Source organism: Notechis scutatus, chromosome Z (assembly GCF_049901735.1).
Source record: "Notechis scutatus isolate UNSWTSFEM ecotype Mainland chromosome Z, rNotScu1.2, whole genome shotgun sequence".
Classification (NCBI taxonomy): domain Eukaryota; kingdom Metazoa; phylum Chordata; class Lepidosauria; order Squamata; family Elapidae; genus Notechis; species Notechis scutatus.
Genome location: NC_142025.1, coordinates 118162161 through 118185011, shown reverse-complemented (window position 1 = coordinate 118185011; position 22851 = coordinate 118162161). Strand labels below are relative to the sequence as shown.

At 41.5% G+C, this 22851-nt stretch overlaps 1 protein-coding gene across 1 annotated transcript; it reads right to left on the bottom strand.

The window, feature by feature from the left end:
• On the bottom strand, positions 1–21065 carry LOC148129178 (uncharacterized). Its single transcript, XM_087947391.1, has 10 exons — positions 20973–21065; positions 20789–20857; positions 15582–15799; positions 14021–14096; positions 8536–8627; positions 6378–6469; positions 6105–6248; positions 4047–4113; positions 1820–1941; positions 1–21 (listed from the first exon to the last, which is right to left on the bottom strand). Exons 1-10 carry the CDS (start codon positions 21026–21028, stop codon positions 1–3), a joined length of 957 nt encoding a protein of 318 aa, XP_087803517.1. The 5' UTR covers positions 21029–21065.
• Positions 21066–22851: the final 1786 nt, after the last annotated feature.

The following is a 22851-nucleotide window of genomic DNA, read 5'->3' as shown; positions in this document are numbered from 1 at the left end:
TTACCTTAGTGTTTCCTGTTCCTGTGCAAGAAATGTATCCCATTGGCTGTCAGACTCCCAGGGTGGGGGTCTTAGCTAACTTTGTAGGCTTTCTCTGAACCACCTGGCTTCACCTGAGTGCTAATGCAATCTTCCCAGGTGCCATGTGGTGAGAGGGCCATGTCTTAATCCCATCAGCCTGGAGCTGAAGGGGGAGCTGGGAGCTGCAGGAAGCTGTTTTGTCTTTAAAAACATGTTTCTCCTTTTCTTCATCCAGGGAAATATAATATTCTGCCTTTTCAATATTTCCTAGAATATTTCATTCTTCTAAGAGAGAGGTGGATGCTAACTTTCTGCACCATGTTTCACTGAAAATAACTCCTGAAAATAGAATAGAATAGAATAGAATAGAATAGAATAGAAATAGAGTAGAATATAGAAATAGAATAGAAAGAGTAGAATAGAATAGAATGCAGAATAGAATAGAATAGAATAGAATAGAATAGAATAGAATAGAATAGAATAGAATAGAATAGAATAGAATATAGAAATAGAATAGAAAATAGAATAGAATAGAATGCAGAATAGAATAGAATAGAATAGAATAGAATAGAATATAGAAATAGAATAGAATAGAATAGAATAGAATAGAATAGAATAGAATAGAATAGAATAGAATAGAATAGAATGAAGAATAGAATAGAATAGAATAGAATAGAATAGAATAGAATAGAATAGAATATAGAAATAGAATAGAGAATAGAATAGAATAGAATGCAGAATAGAATAGAATGCAGAATAGAATAGAATAGAATAGAACAGAATAGAATATAGAATAGAAAATAGAATAGAATAGAAAGAATAGAATAGAATAGAATAGAATAGAATAGAATAGAATAGAATAGAATAGAATAGAATAGAATAGAATAGAATAGAATAGAATAGAACAGAATAGGGAAAGAATAGAATAGAATATAGAATAGAGTAGAATATAGAAATAGAATAGAAAGAGTAGAATAGAATAGAATGCAGAATAGAATAGAATAGAATATAGAAAAAGAATAGAAAGAGTAGAATAGAATAGAATGCAGAATAGAATATAGAATAAAAATAGAATAGAGTAGAATATAGAAATAGAATAGAAAATAGGGTAGAATAGAATGCAGAATAGAATAGAATAGAATAGAATAGAATAGAACAGAATAGAACAGAATAGAAAATAGAATAGAGTAGAATATAGAAATAGAATAGAAAATAGGGTAGAATAGAATGCAGAATAGAAGAATAGAATAGAATAGAATAGAATAGAATAGAATAGAATAGAATAGAATAGAATAGAATAGAATAGAATAGAATAGAATAGAATAGAATAGAATAGAATAGAATAGAAAATAGAATAAAGTAGAAATAGAATTGAATAAAAGATAGAATATATAAATAGAATAGAAAATATAGTAGAATAGAATAGAAAAATAGAGTAGAATAGAAAAAAGAAATAGAATAGAAGATAGAATAGAATAGAATATAGAAATAGAATAAAAATAGAGTAGAGTAGAAAATAGAATAGAAATAGAATAGAATAGAAAATAGAAATAGAATAGAATAGAAAATAGAGTAGAATAGAATGCATAATAGAATAAGGAAAGAATAGAATAGAATAGCATTGGGAATAAGAACAGAACAGAACAGAACAGAACAGAACAGAACAGAATAGGAATAGGAATGGGAATAGAAGAATTGAAGTCCACCCATCTTCAAGTTGCCCAAATTGAGATATGTTGTTCCAATCTAAAGTGTCACATCGGTCAGTTGCTGAGAAATTTTGAGTCTGAATTTTTACCTCAAGCTCGCTGACAGTTTCAGCTCTCCGTTTTTTCTCCTCAGTCCTTTTTTTGGCATATTTCGCCTTCCGGATGTTGCTGTATCGGGCCCATAATCCATGGAGAGTGGGGTGCATCAATTCTGGGCCAAGGAAAAAAAGCAGCATGGGTAGGAGGGAAGAGTGCAAAGGCAGCCCTTTACAAGAAGTCCTCAACATAAGACCACAATGGAGGCACGGATTTCCTCTTGCTGAGCTTCGTTGCCTCTCACCAGCTTGCTGGCCAACTGTCGTTAAGTGAATCCCTGCCTTTGTTAATGTTGGGAACACAGCCATTAAGTGAATCCAGGTGTCTCCGTTGTCAGGAGGTCGGAAAAGAGGATCATGTCACCTCTGGGACTCTGCCAACGTCATAAATACGAATCCATTGCCAAGTGTCCGAATTTTGATCCAGGAGGAGGAGGAGGAGGAGGAGGAGGAGGAGGAGGAGGAGGAGGAGGAGGAGGAGGAGGAGGGGAGGAGGAGGAGGAGGAGGGGAGGAGGAGGAGGAGGAGGAGAGGAGGAGGAGGGGAGGAAGAGGAGGAGGAGGAGGAGGAGGAGGAGGAGGAGGAGGAGGAGGAGGAGGAGGAGAGGAGGAGGAGGAGGAGGAGGAGGAGAGAGGAAGAGGAGGAGGAGGAGGAGGAGGAGGAGGAGGAGGAGAGGAGGAGGAGGGAGGAGGAGAGAGGAGGAGGAGGAGGAGAGGAGGAGAGGAGGAGGAGGAGAGGAGGAGGAGGAGAGGAGGAGGAGGAGGAGGAGGAAGAGGGAGGAGGAGGAGGAGGAGGAGAGGAGGAGGAGGAGGAGGAGGAGGAGGAGGAGGAAGAGGAGGAAGAGGAGGAGGAGGAGGAGAGGAGGAGGAGAGGAGGAGGAGGAGGAGGAGGAGGAGAGGAGGAGGAGGAGGAGGAGGAGGAGGAGGAGGAGGAGGAGGAAGAGGAGGAGGAGAGAGGAGGAGGAGGAGGAGGAGGAGGAGAGGAGGAGGAGAGGGAGGAGGAGGAGAGGAGGAGGAGGAGGAGAGAGGAGGAAGAGGAGAGAGGAGGAGGAGGAGAGAGGAGGAGGAGGAAGAGGAGGAGGAAAGAGGAGGAAGAGGAGGAGGAGGAGGAGGAGGAGGAGGAGGAGGAGGAGGAGGAGGAGGAGGAGAGAGGAGGAGGAGGAGGAGGAGGAGAGGAGAGAGAGGAGGAAGAGGAGGAGGAGGAGGAGGAGGAGGAGGAGGAGGAGGAGGAGGAGGAGGAGGGAGGAGGAGGAGGAGGAGGAGGAGGAGGAGGAGGAGGAGGAGGAGGAGAGAGGAGAGAGGAGGAGGAGAGGAGGAGGAGGAGGAGGAGGAGAGGAGGAGGAGAGAGGAGGAGGAGGAGAGGAAGAGGAGGAGGGGAGGAGGAAGAGGAGGAAGAAGGAGGAGGAAGAGGAAGAGGAGGAGGAGGAGGAGGAGGAGGAGGAGGAGGAGGAGGAGGAGGAGGAGGAGAGGAGGAGGAGGAGGAGGAGGAGAGGAGGAGGAAGAGGAGGAGGAAGAGAGAGGAGGGAGGAGGAGGAAGAGGAGGAGGAGGAGGAGGAGGTAGAGGAAGAGGAGGAGGGGGAGGAGGAAGAGGAGGAAGAAAAGGAGGAGGAGGAGGAGGAGGAGGAGGAGGAGGAGGAGGAGGAGGAGGAGAAAGATTATGGGGTCCTGGTTGCTCTCTGAGCTGGGTGGTTTTCTTGCTGACGTCTGATTACCTCCTCTTCCTCCTCCTCCTCCTCCTCCTCCTCCTCCCCTCCTCCTCTCCCCTTCTAGCACTGACGATGTTCCCTAGTTGGGTAATGAGACGTCAGCAAGAAAACCACCAAGCTCAGAGAGCAACCAGGACCCCACATCCCTGAGCTACAAATCTTCTCCTTTCTCCGTTCAAAGGTTCCATGGTTGGAGGGAACCCCGCAGGCCGGATCAATGGAATTTTCCTTCACTGGAAGAAAGAAAGTGACACCAAGTGGCAAAGATTGGAAAGTGGGCAGCATGAACTCCGCTCTAGGCTTAGACGGGCAACAGGTCGATTGGTCCAACGGGACACCCAGTGCAAAAGAGGCCCTAAAGAATGGGGGGAGGAGGTCTGCATTCCTGGCCCTCTGCGAGTTTACGGCCTGCTTTGTTCTGGATCATGGATGCGAGACGCGCACAATTGCCTCCCGCAAGGGAGGAGAAGGGAAGGGAACAACCTGCAGAGTTACAGGTACAGGGAGGTTTACTTACTAACGGCTGGGTTATTCAGCAATTCGATTGCCTTCTTCAATCTCCTGGCTGGCAGGAGCACTTTCGCCTAGGGCAAAAAACGTGGAGGGGGAAAAAAAGGAAATTATTAGAGTGCGTCGGGTGACCAAAGGGAATTGAAGTGAGAGGCAAGACATCCTCGGAGGTTTTCCGTGGGGCTGTGAACGCACCCACAACAATCCTGGAGCAAAGTGGAGAAAAACCGGTTTGGTTTACTCGTCAAAGCGCCAGGCTAGAAACTGGGAGACGGTGAGTTCTAGTCCTGCCTTAGGCATGGAAACGGTTAGGTGATCTTGGGCCAATCACCAGGAGACGGTGAGTTTTAGTCCTATCTTAGATATTTTTTATTTATTTATTTATTTATTTATTTATTTATTTATTTATTTATTTGCCAATTGTTTACAAGATAATAAGTATAAGTGTATACATAGTTGTGAATACATGAAATGGGTACATATAAGAAAAATAAAAGAAGAATAAGAGAAACAATAGGACAGGGACGGTAGGCACGTTGGTGTGCTTATGCACGCCCCCTACAGACCTCTTAGGAAAGGGGTGAGGTCAATAGTAGACAGTCTAAGGTTAAAGTTTTTGGGGTTTGGGGAAGAAACTACAGAGTCGGGTAGAGGATTCCAGACATTGACCACTCTATTGCTGAAGTCGTATTTCCTGCAATCAAGTTTGGTGCGGTTAACTTTGAGTTTGTATCTATTGTGTGCTCTTGTGTTGTTATGGTTGAAGCTGAAGTATTCATTGACAGGTAGGACATTGCAATGTATGATTTTATATACCATGCTTAAATCAGACCGAAGATGGCGTAATTCAAGGTTTTCTAGTTCTAGAATTTCAAGTCTGGTGGCATAAGGTATTCTACAACGAGTAGAGGAGTGGAGAACTCTTCTTGTGAAATATTTCTGGACTTTCTCAATTGTGCTAATATCAGATACGTAATGTGGGTTCCAGACTGATGAACTGTATTCGAGTATTGGTCTAGCAAATGTTTTGTATGCTCTGGTTAGTAGTGTGATATTACCAGAGAAAAAGCTACGTAGGATTAGGTTAACAACTCTTAATGCCTTTTTGGCTATGTAGTTACAGTGGGCTCTAGCACTTAGATCATTAGAGGTGAGTATTCCAAGGTCCTTTACAGAGCTTGGGTCATCAACAAGATCTTGACTATTCAGCTTGTATTTTATTGTCTGATTTTTTTTGCCAATATGTAAGACAGAGCATTTATTTGTTGAGATTTGAAGTTGCCATTTGTTTGACCATTCTGATACATAGTCAAGATCTTTTTGTAGGGTAGCAGTATTGAGTGCGTCGGGGTGACCAAAGGGAATTGAAGTGAGAGGCAAGACATCCTCGGAGGTTTTCCGTGGGGCTGTGAACGCACCCACAACAGTCCTGGAGCAAAGTGGAGAAAAACCAGTTTGGTTTACTCGTCAAAGCGCCAGGCTAGAAACTGGGAGACGGTGAGTTCTAGTCCTGCCTTAGGCATGGAAACGGTTAGGTGATCTTGGGCCAATCGCCAGGAGACGGTGAGTTCTAGTTCCCCCTTAGGCATGAAACCTGATTGTGTGACTATGGCCCAATCACCAGGAGACGGTGAGTTCTAGTCCTGTCTTAGATATGAAAGCCAACTGGATAACTTTGGGCCAATCACCAGGAGACGGTGAGTTTTAGTCCTATCTTAGATATGAAAGCCAACTGGGTGACTTTGGGCTAAGCACCAAGGGACTGGGAGTTCTGGTCCCAGCTTAGGCACAAAAGCCAGTTGGGTGATTTTGAGCCAGTCCTCCCTCCCTCCCTCTCTCCCTCTCTCTCTTTCAGCCCAGCGTACCTCAAAGGAGGACTGTTAGATACGTTCTCCACCTTGAGTTGTGGATATAAAAATAAAGAGGCCGGGATATAAATGAAAATAAAACTCGTAAAAACTCCCTGCCCGGGGAGAGAAGAGACTCCGCAGGACCCTGGATTTGCAACCGCACCACGTCTCTCCACCCCCCCACCCCCCACCCACCCCCCGCATCAAACATCTACCAGGGGCCGGCACTGAGTGTGTGGATCTTCTATCTGTTTCTCGTAATCTTCCTTCGAAATCTGGGTCACTTCGTCCATGAAACGCAGCTGCCTTCGACGACGCTTAGGACGTGGAGGAGACGGCTCATACTCGGCTAGCTGGAACTGGGGGAAGAAAACCCACACACAGCATGAGAATTTCTGGCCTCGCCTTGAAGGGGTCCCTACCCTTCCTGGGAGCAGAGCCTCTGAGTGGAAGGGGGCCCTATCCCGGCCATCCTCCTTTGATCTCACCTGGGGACTCGGCGGTTGCTTTCTCTTGGCCTTGACCTTGGGCAACGAGGGAGCAGGTGGAAACCTCGGTTCCTCTCCCGAAGGAGTAATCTCTAAAAGATAAGGAGATGAATGAAAACGAGGAGGCCTCTTGGAAAACCACCGCGTTTTTCTCTCGCCCACCTAAAAGACGCCGGGAAAACAGGATTAATCTTCCCCCCACCCCAAGAGAGAAAAGATCAAACGGCAGAGGGTAGAGAAAAAAAAATACCTCTGGACTCATTAAGCTTTTTATTTTCCTTTTGGTCCCACAGTCAAATCCGAATGCGTTTGTAGGTTTTATTCTATACGACGTACACAGGAAGTCCTTGACTTACAATCGATCAATCGGCTTGGAAGGGACCCTGGTAGGTCATCTAGTCCAACGCCCTGCCCAAGCAGGAGACCCTACATCATTTCTGACAGAGGAGAATCCAATCTCTTCTTGAAAGTCTCAAGGGATGGATAGAAGGCGAGGACGGAAGAAGGGAAGGTGAGAAGGAACAGGAGGAAGGGGAGGAGGAAGAGGAAGGCAGAAAAGCGGAAGGAAGAATGTGACTGAAGAAGGAAAAGAATGGAAGACAAGAAGGTTGGAAGAAGCCTTTAATCATCTTAGCATTTTTTTCCAATGTCTGAACATCTTTTCTGTAACAACCATTCATTTGGTGACTGTTCAAAGGTACAACAGCACTTATGACCATTTTTCACACTTACGACTATTGCAGCATCCCCATGATCACATGATCAAATTGGGCAACTGACTCATATTTATGACGGTGGCAGTCTCCCCGGGTCATTATAATCCCCTTTTGCCAAGTCAACGAAGAAGCCAGGTTCATTTAACAACCGCCTTACTAACTTAAACGACTGCAGAGATTCACTTAACGACTCTTGGTGAGAAAAGTTCGAACCACGGGGCAAAACTCACTTCGCAAATGTCTCACTTAGCGACAGAAACGTGGGGCTCCGTTGTGATTGTAAGTCGAGGACTGGATGGGTTTGGGAAGCCCCCAAAAATAAACAGATCTTGGGGTTTTTTAGAGGGGTTAAGAGCTATTCAAGATCCTGCCACTGATTAAATCTCGCCCCACAAATAATGTACAAATAGGCCTCGAATTGCAACCATTCGTTTAGTGACAGTTACAACCAGCTCACGGACTTAACATCACAACATTCCCCCCAAGATCAGGGGGTCAAAATTCAACCGACGTATAAATTTGGAACGGTAGCCACATCCCGCAGGATTCCCAGCTTCCGACCAGTAACGTCAATGGAGAGGAAGCTGGATTCGCTTAACGACCGCCCGACTCTCCTAACAACAGCAGTGATCCGCTTAATAACGGCGGCAAATAGGTTGGCAAAATCGGGCGTAACTCACTTAAACACCTCGCTTGGCTGTGGAAGTTGTGGTTCCAATTGTGCTCGTAAGCCAAGAACTACATTAATTATTATTATTATTATTATTATTATTATTATTATTATTATTATTATTATTATTATTATTATTATTATTATTATTATTATTATTATTATTATTATTCATCTTTAGTGAGATTCACAATCTTTGGGGCTGGTTGGTAGCTCAACAGTTTGAGTCCTAACCAAGGGCCTAGAAACTGTTCAGGTAGCATTGGAGGATATAAGCTGTTCCAAGTAGGGTGGTTTTTTGTAGAATCAGGGTATTCAAGTCTGATAAATTCAGGATTTCCAAATAGCGAGGCAGCCCTTTAGGTATTGCTCCAAGGGCTCCAATTACAATTGGGATAACACACGATTTCTTTTTCCAAAGTCGCTCAACTTCAATTTGTAAGTCCCATGATTTTTTCTTGCTACGTGTCTACAATTCGCGCATCACCAGGTATTGCAATGTCAACCAACCAAATCTTTTTCTTTTCAACTATTGTTCTGTCAGGTGTGTTGTGGGCCGAGTGCCTGTCAGTCTGAATTTTGAAGTCTCACAAGGTCTTGACTTTTTCATTCTCCAGAACCTTCTCAACCTGATGCTCCCAGGAGTTGTGACTATGCTCAACTCCAAACTTTTGGCACAGTTTCTAGTGAATGATTTTAGCAACTCAGTTATGGCGTTCTAGGTAGTCAGTTTGTACAATTTTGCTGCATCATCATCATCATTATTACTCACCCAAAGTTTGCAGAGGAACTTTTACCGAAGGCTCGATCTCTTCTGTCAACAGCGGTCCCATTTCTTTCACAACCATCATCTCCACTGCCGCCCTAAACCACCCCCACAAAAAAAAAAATTTAATAAAAATGAAATACACGTTTTATTTTTGATTCATTTCATCTCCAAGTCTTCAAGCTTGTCCCCAAGGTGCTTTTTTTCAGGAGGCATCTGGACTTTCTGTTTTGTTTTTTTTTGCCTTGGAAGATGTTTCGCTTCTCATCCAAGATGCTTCTTCAGCTCTGACCGGATGGTGGGGAATGGAAGGATTTATACTCCTTGCAGACAGCTGGTCCTTTGCATCCTTTTAGAGAACCGTTGAGGCCACTTGGAGGTTTATTTTTGTCATCAGGGTCACCTGAGTAGTGCAAATGGTTCGTGTAGTTTACAATTTTTCCCCCTCTGGAAACCCATTCCTACTCCCACACTTCCAGAGGGTGTTTATATCAAATTGTATAATTAAAAGTCCCTCTACGACCCTCAAAAAGGATGCAAAGGACCAGCTGTCTGCAAGGAGGATAAATCCTTCCATTCCTCACCATCCAGTCAGAGCTGAAGAAGCTTCTTGGAGGAGAAGCGAAACGTCTTCAAAAGAAAAAGAAAAACCAAGGAAGTCCAGTTGCCTCCTGAAAAAAGCCCCTTTGGGACAATCTGGATGACTGAGAATCAATTCAGAATTTCAGTCTTTAACATTCAAGCAACAATGTGTAACTTTTGTGTGAGACCGCAGGATTTCCCAACCTCCCATCCAACACACAAACCCCCAAGTACATTATTATATGAATAAGGTACATGGTTTTTAACAGATTAATAGAGTTTGACAGGTTAGGTCATCTAGTCCAACCCCCCACCCTCACCCCGCCCAAGCCAGAGACCCTACACCATTTTCTGACAGATGGCAGTCCAGTCTCTTCTTGAAAGCCTCCAGGGATGAAGCTTCTACAACTTCCGAAGGTAACTTCTGTTCCTATTTGCTTTTGTATTTAATTTTGTTCTATTTCCTTTTGTATTTTGTGTGGAAATTCTGTTCCATCGGTTGATCGTTCTCACTGCCAGAAAGTTTTCTCCTTATTTCCAGGTTGAATCTCTCCTGGATCAGTGTCCATCCATTATTCCTTGTCTGGCCTTCAGGTGCTTTGGAAAATAGCTTGACCCCTTCCTCCTCTCTGGGGCAGCCCCTCAAATATTGGAAGATAGCTATCCTGTCTCCCTGGTCCTTCTCTTCATTAGACTAGCCAGGCCCGGTTCCTGCAACCGTTCATCGTATGTTTAAGCCTCCAGTCTCCTCATCATCCTAGTTGCTCTTTCTAGAGTCTCAACATCTCTTTTTATAAGTGTGGTGACCAAAACTGGATGCAGTAGTCTAGGTGTGGTCTTACTAAGGCTTTATAGAGTGGTATTAGTACCCCCCTTGATCTCGATTGTATCCCTGTGTTAACGCAATATAGGATTGCATTGACTTTTTTGGCTGCTGCTGCACATGGCTGGCTCCTATTTAGCTGGTTGTCCAAGATCCCTCTCACAGCTACTGCTATTTTCACCCAGTCTATATGTGTACTTTTGGTTTTTCTTGCCTAAGTGTTAAGACTTGACTTTTCTCTACATTGCATTTCACTTTGTTAGACAGGGCCCAGGGTTCAAGTCTGTTGAGATCCATCTGGATTTTGAACTTATCTTTATGGTTCCTGGGAAGCTCAGGGCGTTTCTTGTGGAAAAGGGAAAGAGATTGGCAGATTCCAGTTGGCAAGCAATCCATTTTCCCCCATGTTACAAGCTGCAGCAATTAGTCGAGGCTCAGATACTGAACGCAAGGATAGGCATGGCTTAGAGTTTTAAATATTACCATATGCAGATAGTCCTCTACTTACTGCCACAATTGAGCCCAAAATTTCTATTGCTAAATGAGAAATTGGTTGTGAGTTTTGTCCAATTTTACTTTTCATGCCACATTGCAATTAGCATCTAACTAGATTTCAGCTGCATCTCTTAGTGGACAACCAGCTAAATAGGAGCCAGCAGTGTGCAGCAGCAGCCAAAAAAGCTAATGCAATCCCAAGTTGTATTAACAGAGGGATACAATCGAGATCAAATGAGGTACTAACACTATAAAGCCTTAGTAAGACCACACCTAGAGTACTGCATCCAGTTTTGGTCACCACATTATAAAAAAGATGTTGAGACTCTAGAAAAAGTACAGAGAAGAGCAACCAGGATGATTAGGGGACTGGAGGCTAAAACATACAACGAATGGTTGCAGGAACTGGGCTTGGCTAGTCTAGTAAAGAGAAGGACCAGGGGAGACAGGATAGAGGTCTTCCAATATTTGAGGGGCTGCCACAGGGAGGAAGAGGTCAAGCTATTTTCCAAAGCACCTGAAGGCCAGACAAGGAATAATGGATGGAAACTGAACAAGGAGAGATTCAACCTGGAAATAAGGAGAAACTTTCTGACAGTGAGAACAATCAACCAATGGAACAGCTTGCCCTCGGAAGTTGTGGGAGCGCCATCAGTTGAGACTTTCAAGAAGAGATTGGACTGCCATTTGTCAGAAATGGTGTAGAGCCTCCCGCTTGGGCGGGGGGTTGGACTAGATGACCTATAAGGTCCCTTCCAACTCTGATTATCTGTTATCTACCATCTTTCCAAACAGCCTTCATGTTTCCAGTGTCTTTCCCCCCACTTGGAACTGAACCCGGAAGGATAATTCTTCGAAAAACTTTCTGCCTACATAACATAATTTTAAGACCGAGTGTTACCTGTTTATAGCCCATCATAAGCACTACATCCCATAACTCAGCAATTTCCAATGAGTTAATCAATTAAATAATGTTAAACTTATCTTCTCTCCAGCAACCTGGGCTCAACCAGGATTAAACCATATCTGCTCTTTTTGTTTTCTGAATGGATTTTATGGGAAAGAGGCTCAATTTCACACGCACACACACCAGCCACTTCCCACTCGGTCTACCTCATTTAGGAAGTGAGGAGGAGGTAGTCAGCAACAGCAAAACTAACTCAATGGGATAGGAACAGACCCCGGGGATGGGAGGGGGGAAGGAGAGAAAGAGATTCTTGATCCAAGCTTAAAGCCCGGCGGCTCCAGCAACATATCTTCAGCCTCATCAGAGGCGACTGGCTGGGAGGGGAAGCCAGGGGGCATGATTTACCAGTTCTCTGAACTGGGCAGAATCTTAACTTCCGGTTCTAAAGAACCCCCTGCACATTGGTGACTTTGCAAAAGTGGGATCCCGTGACCCCGGCACACAGCCATGGTCGTAAATAGGAACCGGTTGCTAAGCGTCCGAATTTTGATCACGTGACCCCACCAGGGGAAGCTCCAAAGGTCGTAACTGTGAGAAATTTTCGGTGCTGTTATTTTGAACGGTCACTAAATGAACTGTTGTTAAGTCGAGGGCTATCTGTATATATGGCGGACATGGTGGCTCAGTGGCCAAGACGCTGAGCTTGTGGATCAGAAAGTTCGGCGGTTCGAATCCCTAGCGCCGCGTGACGGAGTGAGCTCCCGTTACTTGTCCCAGCTTCTGCCAACTTAGCAGTCTGAAAGCAGGTAAAAAAGGCAAGTAGAAAAATAGGGACCACTTTTTGGTGGGAAGAGTTAACTGCTTGTTTTCACAGTCCTTGGCAGTCTTCCTGGAATCCGTCTGGCAAGTCTGAATTGTTCATAAATCACAACGCCGCAGCCATACGCAATTCTTTCGCACCAAAAATACACTTTGCTTCAAGCGGGGGAGAGGCATTAACACGCTCCCCTGAATATATCCCCTGAAGGGGCGTGTCAGTCTCTTTAATTAATCCTTGGCTGGACGTCTCTTTTCTAATTGAGATTGACGTCTCAATCTTCTCCTAGTCCTAGCATCCAGACAGCATCCGGCAGTTTCATCATCGCTTGAAGCCTCTGGCACACTTTCCTGATTAACAGTTAACACCTGAGGTGCAATCAGGGAGGGACTTCCAGAAGAGGAAGACGCCTCTGAAACTTCTAATAAATCAGGCTCATCTCTCAGAGTCAACTCCTCCTCCTCCCCCAGACTCCTCTCAACGTCGCTCAGTAATGCAGGCTCGAATCTCAATGCCAGATCTTCTTCCTCACTCGAGCCTACATCTGCTGACTGACCTGGTTCAAACCTCGGAGGCACAACATCTATCTATCTATCACCTATCCATTATCTAGCATCTATTTATCTATCTATCTATCTATCTATCTATCTATCTATCTATCTATCTATCTATCTATCTATCTATCTATCTATCTATCTATGTATTATCTATCTTATCTATCTATCTATCTATTATGTATGTATGTATCATCTATTATGTATCATCTATCTATCTCTATCTATCTATCTATCTATCTATCTATCTATCTATTATCTATCTATCATCATCTATCTATCTATCATCACCTATCTACCTATCTACCTATCTTTCTTCTATGTATCTATCACTATCTATCTATCATCTATTATCATCTATCTATCTATCTACCTATCTATCTATCTATCTATCTATCTATCTATCTATCTATCTATCTATCTATCTATCTATCTATCTATCTATCTATCTATCTATCTATCTATCTATCTATCTATCTATCTATCTATCTATCTATCTATCTATCTATCTATCATCTATCTATCTATCTATCTATCTATCTATCTATCTATCTATCTATCTATCTATCTATCTATCTATCTATCTATCTATCATGTATCTATCTATGCATCTACCTATCTCTTATCTATCTATTTATCTATCTATCTATCTATCTATCTATCTATCTATCTATCTATCATCAACCTACCTACCTATCTACCTATCTTTCTGTCTATGTATCTATCACCTATCTATTATCTAGCATCTATTTATCATCTATCTACCTACCTACCTACCTACCTCTTATCTATCTATCTATCTATCTATCTATCTATCTATCTATCTATCTATCATCTATCTATCTATCTATCTATCTATCTATCTATCTATCATCTATCATCTATCTATCTATCTATCTATCTATCTATCTATCTATCTATCTATCTATCTATCTATCTATCATCTATCTACCTATCTACCTATCTATCTCTATCTATCTATCTATCTATCTATCATCTATCTATCATCTATCATCTATCTATCTATCTATCTATCATCTATCTATCTATCTATCTATCTATCTATCTATCTATCTATCTATCTATCTATCTATCTATCTATCTATCTATCTATCATCAACCTACCTACCTATCTACCTATCTTTCTGTCTATGTATCTATCACCTATTATCTAGCATCTATTTATCATCTATCTACCTACCTACCTACCTACCTTATCTATCTATCTATCTATCTATCTATCTATCTATCTATCTATCTATCTATCTATCTATCACAGTCCTTTTAAATCTGGGAAGATCGCAATCGCTCACTTTTCAAGTTTGGTCAAATTGATCTTGCTGTCTTCCTTCATTCGGTTAAGGTGTTGCACAGTATGTTGAATTTCCTCTGAAAAGAGAAAAAATATTCAGAACGAGGAGAATCAGATGTGAAAGCAATATTCCACACTTCCTTAATTCAAACATTTTTTTAAAAAAAGTTCTCCGTGGTACAAGTAGTCCTCGATTTACAATGGTTCATTTAGTGACCATTCAAAGTTATGGCACTGAATGACCACTGTTCACACTTGCGACCTTTGCAGCATGCCCGTGATCGTGTGATCAAAATTCAGACACTTGGCAACTGACTCCTATTTATGACATTCGCACTGATCCCCTTTTGCGACCTTCGGACCAATAAAGTCCATGGGGAAGCCAGATTCACAACAACCAGATTACTAAGTGATCCACTGAAGCGATTCACTTAACAACTGTAGCAATAAAGGTTGTAAAATGTGGCAAAAAATCACTGAACAAATGTCTCAGTTAACCGCAGAAATGTTGGGCTCAGTTGTGGTCGTAAGTCGAGGACTAACTGTACATGTGGAATTTTGGAAAACCAAGAAGAAAGTTGGGCGGGGGTTGGACTAGATGATCTACAAGGTCCCTTCCAATTCCTATTATCTGTTATCTGAAGGAAAATAAAATAAAGAAATGTTTTTTTATTTAAATCTCTTGATTTAACTTCTTCCAAATATGTTGGGACCCAACCATTAAAAATCATCAGACTTTATATTTTAGTCTACTACAGCAATATTTCTCAAACTTGGCCACTTTCAGATGGTTGGACTTCAACTCCCAGAATTCCCCAGCCAGCATAACAGCATAACTGGCTGGGGAATTCTGGGAGTTGAAGTCCACCCATTTTAAAGTTGCTGCAGTTGAGAAACACTAACCTACAGAATCTGGTAGTATCTTATCATCATCATCTTTTAAAGTCCCCATAATCCCTTGTGGGGTGGAGTCTGGGCAACTGAATAGAGCTAGCAGGGTGTTTACTGGCCAGATGCCCTTCCTATCGCCAATGCGGAGTTTTGTTCAGCAGATATATTCTCTGTGTGCTCAGAGAGAGAGAAATATGTGCCTCTACCTGGGATCGAACTCACAGCCTCCTGAGTGAGAGGTGAGAACTAACCTGGTAGCATCTTTTATGTGATGAGCAATTTTTAGTGAGATGCATCTGATAAATAAGCTGCAGCTTTTAAAAACGGTTTTCTTTTTAATTTAAAAAGTTTTCAAATTTTTATTTATTTATTTAAGAAGCAACGGGTGAAAACTCATCAAGGTGAGAAGCAACCTAGAACTAAGAAGAAATTTCCTGACAATGAGAACAATTAATCAGTGGAACAACCTGCCACTAGAAGTTGTGGAGGCTCCAACACTGGAAGTTTTTAAGAAGAGACTGGACAACCATTTGTCTGGAATGGTGTGGGGTTTCCTGCCTGAGAGGGGGTTGGACTAGAAGACCTCCAAGGCCCCTTTCAACTCTGTTATTCTAATTCTAATTCTGTTTGATGGTAAATGCTCCCTGGATTTCTGAAAAAAGGATAAATGCCAGATGCTCCCTGGATTTCTGAAAAAAGGATAAATCCATGCTGGGAAGGAACAAAAGGGACAGCTGGAATCCTACCTATAAGGTATTGACATTGGCGACTGTAAACCAAGACCACGCCAAATTGCAGCTGAGCAGACAGGTAGAGAGAGAATCTTGGCCGAGGTCCTCTAGGAATTGGTGGTGGGACGCGGACCAGGATGTAACCTATGATCTCCTCACTGCAAAGAAAAAGAAATACAGGTAGCTTTTAAAAATACATTTATATACATCAAATATATATATATATATATTTTCGGAAGCAATAGAACGCAGCTTCCGAGATCTGCAAGTCGGCATCGCCCACCACCCAGAGGTAGTGGACATATCATGCATCGCTTGGAGGTGGGAGGTACGTCCAGTGTAACCTACAGGATCCCTTCAACGGATTGCCCCTGTGACTGTGTAGGACAGATGGGGAGAGCTAACCACCAAACTTCAAGAACACAATTGGGAAGTCAAACGAGGAGACCCGAGCTCATTGGTAACTTCACTTTGCAATGAACAAGGACATACAGTCAGTTTTGCAGCTATTTACATTGTTGGCCGAGTAGGTACAAAAACTGATTGTAGCCTGGGAAATATTCCCCTTGTCAATCAACAGGAATGCTGATTGACTTTTTATCAAATACTTAGGAGCCAAGAATTTGGCAGCACAAGCAAGAAACAGCTAACGACTTAATAACCGCCCACCAACAACCCAATCAACCACTAAAAAACCACACACAACCAGGCACCACATAGATACTACACATCGAATAGCCCAAGACACACATTCTTGTGTGAGAGAAGTTCCCTGAGGATGGCTTCCAGCATGAGTCCAAAAGCTCGGAAGATTAACCTCTGGTCCCGGTGACCGACCGAGAATGGATCCCTCAATACAGGTAGTCCTTGACTTGCAACCATTCACTTAGTGACCATTCGAAGTTACAATGGCATTGGCATTGAAAAAAAGTGACATGACTGGTTTTCCCACTTCAAAATTTAGGCACTTGATAACTGGCATGTACTTAGGACAGTTGTGGTGTCCCAGGGTCATATGATTGATTGATTGATTGATTATTGATAGATAGATAGATAGATAACAGATAGGCAAAGATAGATAGATAATAGATAACAGATAATAGATAGATATCTATATATTATCAATCTATCTATCTACACTGCTCAAAAAAATAAAGGGAACACAAAAATAAGACATTCTAGATTCGAATGAATGAAATATTCTTTTTTTTTTAAACAATTTATTAGTTTTTACAATTAAAAACAACCAACGATAGACACACAAATAAACGAGAGAGACAAAGGAAGAAAAGAAAGAAAAGATTGAAAAGAAAGAAAAAAGAAAGAAAAAGAAGAAAGAAAAGTTAAAAGCATTCTTATTTTTACAGTTTGCAAGATCTTTATTCATAGCCTTTGATTTATGTCATATACACACACCTATTCTATACATATATCGCTATCTCATTATTATAGGTTAATACTTTCCTCTTATGCCTTATGGTATATAATTTATCTTTGATCAATCCAATTATACCAACAATTCCAACTATCATAATATAGTAAAGTATCTTTGTTTTTTAGTGCCAAAGTTAGTTTGTCCATTTCTGCACATTTTGAAATTTTATCAATAATCACTTCATCTGGTGGAATTTGATGTTGTTTCCAGTATTGAGCGAAGGCTAATCTGACCACGGTTAAGATGTGTATTGTTATGTATTTAGCTTTTTTGGAAATTTGTTTGTCAAAGATCCCTAGTAGGAAGGACTCTGGTTTATATTCGATCTGCTCTTTTGTAATTTCTTCCAACCAAGTTTTGATTTTCTTCCAGTAATTTTGGGTTTCTGAACATGTCCACCACATATGGAAAAAGGTTCCTTCTTTTTTCTTGCATTTCCAACAATACGGACTCATGTTGGGGTGCATCTTTGCTAGTCTCGAAGGAGGGAGATGCCATCTATAAAACATTTTATAAAGATTTTCCTTGTATGCTACCGATTTTGTGATCTTATTATTCCTGCCCCAAACTTTTTCCCATTCCGCTAGTGTAATACTACGTCCTACGTTCCGACTCCACGCAATCATATTCCCTTTTACAATTTCTTCTTCTAATTCTGTTCCTAGTAAATAATTGTAAAATTTTGTTATGTTTTTTTTGTCCGGTCCTAATAAAATTTTATCTAATTGTTGAAGTTTGTTGTTAATTCCAAATTCTTTCTTGTCTTGTTTGTACCTACTTTGAATCTGAAGGTAAACCCATTGATCAATTTTTTGTCCCTGGTCCTGAATTTCCTGCCTCGATTTCAAATTTCCTTGTGGGTCCAATAAGTCTTTATATTTAATCATTTTAGTAATTTCCAGATTGTTTGGGTGAATCATCGCCTCCATTGTTGAAATCCATATTGGTATTTTTATGTAATGTTTTTTCCGTATTTTCTTCCAAATTGTTAGTAGCGCGTCTCTAATTAAATGTCTATGAAAATATTTTTGACTGGTTTTCCCTACGTCCCATAAGAAAGCGTGCCACCCCCTTTGTAAGTCGTGGCCTTCTAGAAATAATATTCTTTTATTAGTTAAATTCACCCAGTCCTTCAACCAAACTAACGAGGTGGCCATATAATATAACTCCCAGTTTGGGACTGCTAACCCTGTATTCTTATTAAATACGTTGTTCATTACATAGTTGAATGTGCTGACAACAAAATCACACAAAAATTATCAATGGAAATCAAATTTAGCAACCCATGGAGGTTTGGATTTAGAGTTACACTCAAAATTAAAGTGGAAAAAACACTACAGCCTGATCCAACTTTGATGTAATGTCCTTCAAACAAGTCAAAATGAAGCTCAGTAGTGTGTGTGGCCTCCATGTGCCTGTATGACCTCCCTACAAGGCCTGGGCATGCTTCTGATGAGGTGGCGGATGGTCTCCTGAGGGATCTCCTCCCACACCTGGACTAAAGCATCCCCCAACTCCTGGACAGTCTGTGGTGCAATGTGGCGTTGGTGGATGGAGCGAGACATCATGTCCCAGATTTGCTCAATTGGATTCAGGTCTGGGGAACGGGCGGGCCAGTCCATAGCATCAATGCCTTCGTCTTGCAGGAACTGCTGACACACTCCAGCCACATGAGGTCTAGCATTATCTTGCATTAGGAGGAACCCAGGGCCAACTGCACCAGCATATGGTCTCACAAGGGGTCTGAGGATCTCATCTCGGTGCCTAATGGCAGTCAGGCTACCTCCAGGCGAGCACATGGAGGGCTGTGCGGCCCCCTAAAGAAATGCCACCCCACACCATTACCGACCCACTGCCAAACCGGTCATGCTGGAGGATGTTGCAGGCAGCAGAACGTTCTCCACGGCGTCTCCAGACCCTGTCACGTCTGTCACGTGTGCTCAGTGTGAACCTGCTTTCATCTGTGAAGAGCACAGGGCGCCAGTGGAGAATTTGCCAATCTTGGTGTTCTCTGGCAAATGCCAAACATCCTGCACGGTGTTGGGCTGTAAGCACAACTCCCACCTGTGGATGTCGGGCCCTCATACCACCCTCATGGAGTCTGTTTCTGACCGTTTGAGCAGCCACATGCACATTTGTGGCCCGCTGGAGGTCATTTTGCAGGGCTCTGGCAGTGCTTCTCCTGTCCCTCCTTGCACAAAGGTGGAGGTAGGGTCCTGATGCTGGGTTGTTGCCCTCCTACGGCCTCCTCCACGTCTCCTGATGTACTGGCCTGTCTCCTGGTAGCGCCTCCATGCTCTGGACACTACACTGACAGACACAGCAAACCTTCTTGCTACAGCTCGCATTGATGTGCCATCCTGGATGAGCTGCACTACCTGAGTCACTTGTGTGGGTTGTAGACTCCGTCTCATGCTACCACTAGAGTGAAAGCACTGCCAGCATTCAAAAGTGACCAAACCATCAGCCAGAAAGCATAGGAACTGAGAAGTGGTCTGTGGTCACCACCTGCAGAACCACTCCTTTATTGGGGATGTCTTGCTACCTGCCTATGCTTTCCACCTGTTGTCTATTCCATTTGCACAACAGCATGTGAAATTGATTGTCAATCAGTGTTGCTACCTAAGTGGACAGTTTGATTTCACAGAAGTGTGATTGACTTGGAGTTACATTGTGTTGTTTAAGTGTTCCCTTTATTTTTTTGAGCAGTGTATTATCTATTATCTATCTATTATCTATCTATCATCTAATTATCTATCTATCTATCTATCTATCTATCTATCTATCTATCTATCTATCTATCTATCTATCTATCTATCTATCTATCTATCTATCTCTATCTATCTATCTATCTATCTATCTATCTATCTATCTATCTATCTATCTATCTATCTATCTATCTATCTATCTATCTATCTATCTATCTATCATCATCTATCTATCTATCTATCTATCTATCTATCTATCATCTATCTATCATCTATCTACCTATCATCTATCTATCATCTATCTATCATCTATCTATCTATCTATCTATCTATCTATCTATCTATCTATCTATCTATCTATCTATCTATCTATCTATCTCAGCCTGTCTATCTATCTATCTATCTATCTATCTATCTATCTATCTATCTATCTATCTATCTATCTATCTATCTATCTATCTATCTATCTATCCATCTTATCTTCTACATCTATCATCATCTATCTATCTACTCTATCTATCTATCTATCATCATCTATCTATATCTATCTAATCCATCATCTATCTATCTATCTATCTATCTAATCCATCCATATCTATCTATCTATCTATCTATCTATCTATCTATCTATCTATCTATCATCTATATCATCTATCGATTATTTCTTTTTTTTAAATTTGGTTTGTCAATTGCTTACAAGATAATAGGTATAAGTAAAAACATAGTTATGAATACATGGGTACATATAAGAAAAAAATAAAACAATATAAAATATAAAAGAAACAATAGGACAGGGACGGTAGCCATGTTGGTATGCTTATGCACACCCCCTACAGACCTCTTAGGAAAGGGGTGAGGTCAATAGTAGACAGTCTAAGGTTAAAGTTTTTGGGGTTTGGGGAAGAAACCAGAGAGTCAGGTAGAGTATTCCAAATAAAAATATACACTTCATCCACCCAGCAGATCTCAATTTCTCTCTTTTAGGGAATTCAATCCTCACTCACCATGTTTTGGAAATGTTGACCTTCATGTATTCCCGTTTTACAAGTTTAGTGGCTCCAGTCGCTGCCAACCTGCAGGACAGATGACATTGTCAATCACTGGGGTGGGCTTTAAGACTCTAGAACCCATGTGCCACTCTATATTCTACTGCACCCAACAACTGAATTTTCATCAAAGGCAAATTACCAAATTGTACTGAAACTTCCGGTATGGCGTTGCAGAACGCTGGGAAAGTAAAACATGATGGAATCGATGGGTGGTTTTTTTGTTTCTAGGAATAAGAGGGAGAAAAGCTTTTAGAAATTGTAAAAAAAAAATAACAATAAATGGATGGACGTTTAAGTCCTTCTAAAGAGCGGACCTTTTCCCAGACAAGTAAGCTATATTCAAATCAATTAAGAAGTGGATATATTGAAGTTTTCTTTTGAACTCAGAAATCAAGTACTCTCAAATGCTTGATTTGAGATGTGAAATTTAAGGCAGGAGTTTTTTCTTCCCTATAAATTGTTTCATTGTGAATTAGACTTTACATCAAGATTTAAAATGAAAAGATAGATATAAAGTAGAGTTATGGAGATTTTTTTTAAACAGTGCTTTTAAATTAAAAGGGCCACATGAACAATAAGCAGAATTTTCTGAGAGAAGTCTGCCTGTTAGTGACCGTATTAATTAAAATAGCCAAAGAAGGCAGGCCTACAAATAACTATTATATAAAAAAGGAGAACTGAAGCCCAGTTGAACCTACTATTAAAAATAAATCTAATTGTATTAATTGTAAAAAGTAAATGAGGATAAGCATTAAGAATTACTAAGTTGGTAAAAGGAATTGGCAAGTGTGAGTAATTTGAGACAATTAACACAAACTGAACAAAACTAATTAATAAGGAACAAATTATTGAGTTGGGGGGGGGAAACCCAGATTAATGGAACCCCAAAATTCAAAAAACGAATGTAAAAAAAGAACAACATTCAAAAATTGAAAAGGCAGGTACCCTCCCACCCTGAAAAAGACAATTAATGAGAGGCTTAATTAGTGCCTAAGAGTGAATTAGGCTGTTTTAACTGGAGTAAAACCAATAAATTGGGAGCTTTTGATCAATTCTCTCGTGAACTATTGCAATTATTGAGAACTGAGATGGTAAAATGAATAAAAGGAGACACTGAAAGAATTGAGCTAGCCCCAAAATGGGGGACCTAGTGGGTGAGTGGGTTTTTTTTTTTTAAATTTAAAGTAATTAAGGAATTAATTGGAATTAAGAGAGGAAAAAGCTTTGGATTCCAAATGATTCTTATAAATAAAGTCCTTACATTCCTTCAAATGTATCCTAGACGCCAAAGGAAACAGGTATCAGTTTTGCCTTTAAAAAGAACAGATTTGGACCAATCGTGGCTGCTCTTCGAAGCTCTGGCCAATAAGAATCCTTCCCACCTTTTAATGACTCAGCCAATGCCACATGGAGAAACAGGTGAAGGGAAACTTTTCTTCCAGCTTGGAGACAGACGTTAATTGCCAAATTCCAACCAATCACATCTCTCTCTCCCCACCCCCCAACCCCCCGCCGCCGCTGCTCTGAGGGCAATTGAGTAGCCCCATGCTGATTGGATTAGAGCCCAATGCCTGCTGTCATCCCAGTTTCTTTTGGGTGGGTGGGCCAATAGTAAGGCTCTCTGGAACGGTAGCCCAATCAAATCTCACCTCTTCGGTTCTCTGATAGTATAAACGTCGTTCAGACTTTTTGGGTTGTTTCCCCATGGCTTATCCATCCAGCCCCTTTGCTAAACTTGACCAATCAGATGAAAGAGTTTTTGGGAGGAAACCAATTAAAGAAAAAAGTGATGTTGCCCCACTTACTTTTTCTGCAGGGTGTACTTCACACCAGAGATTAATTAATGAATATACCACCTTTATTTATTTATTTTTAAATAAAAATAACATGTACTGTTATTACAATAAGTCCTGACCTAATGCAGTTTTTGGAGCTTATATATATATAAGACCTGGACTTATTTTCAGGGAAACATGGTGCAGAAAGTTAGCATCCACCCCTCTCTTAGAAGAATGAAA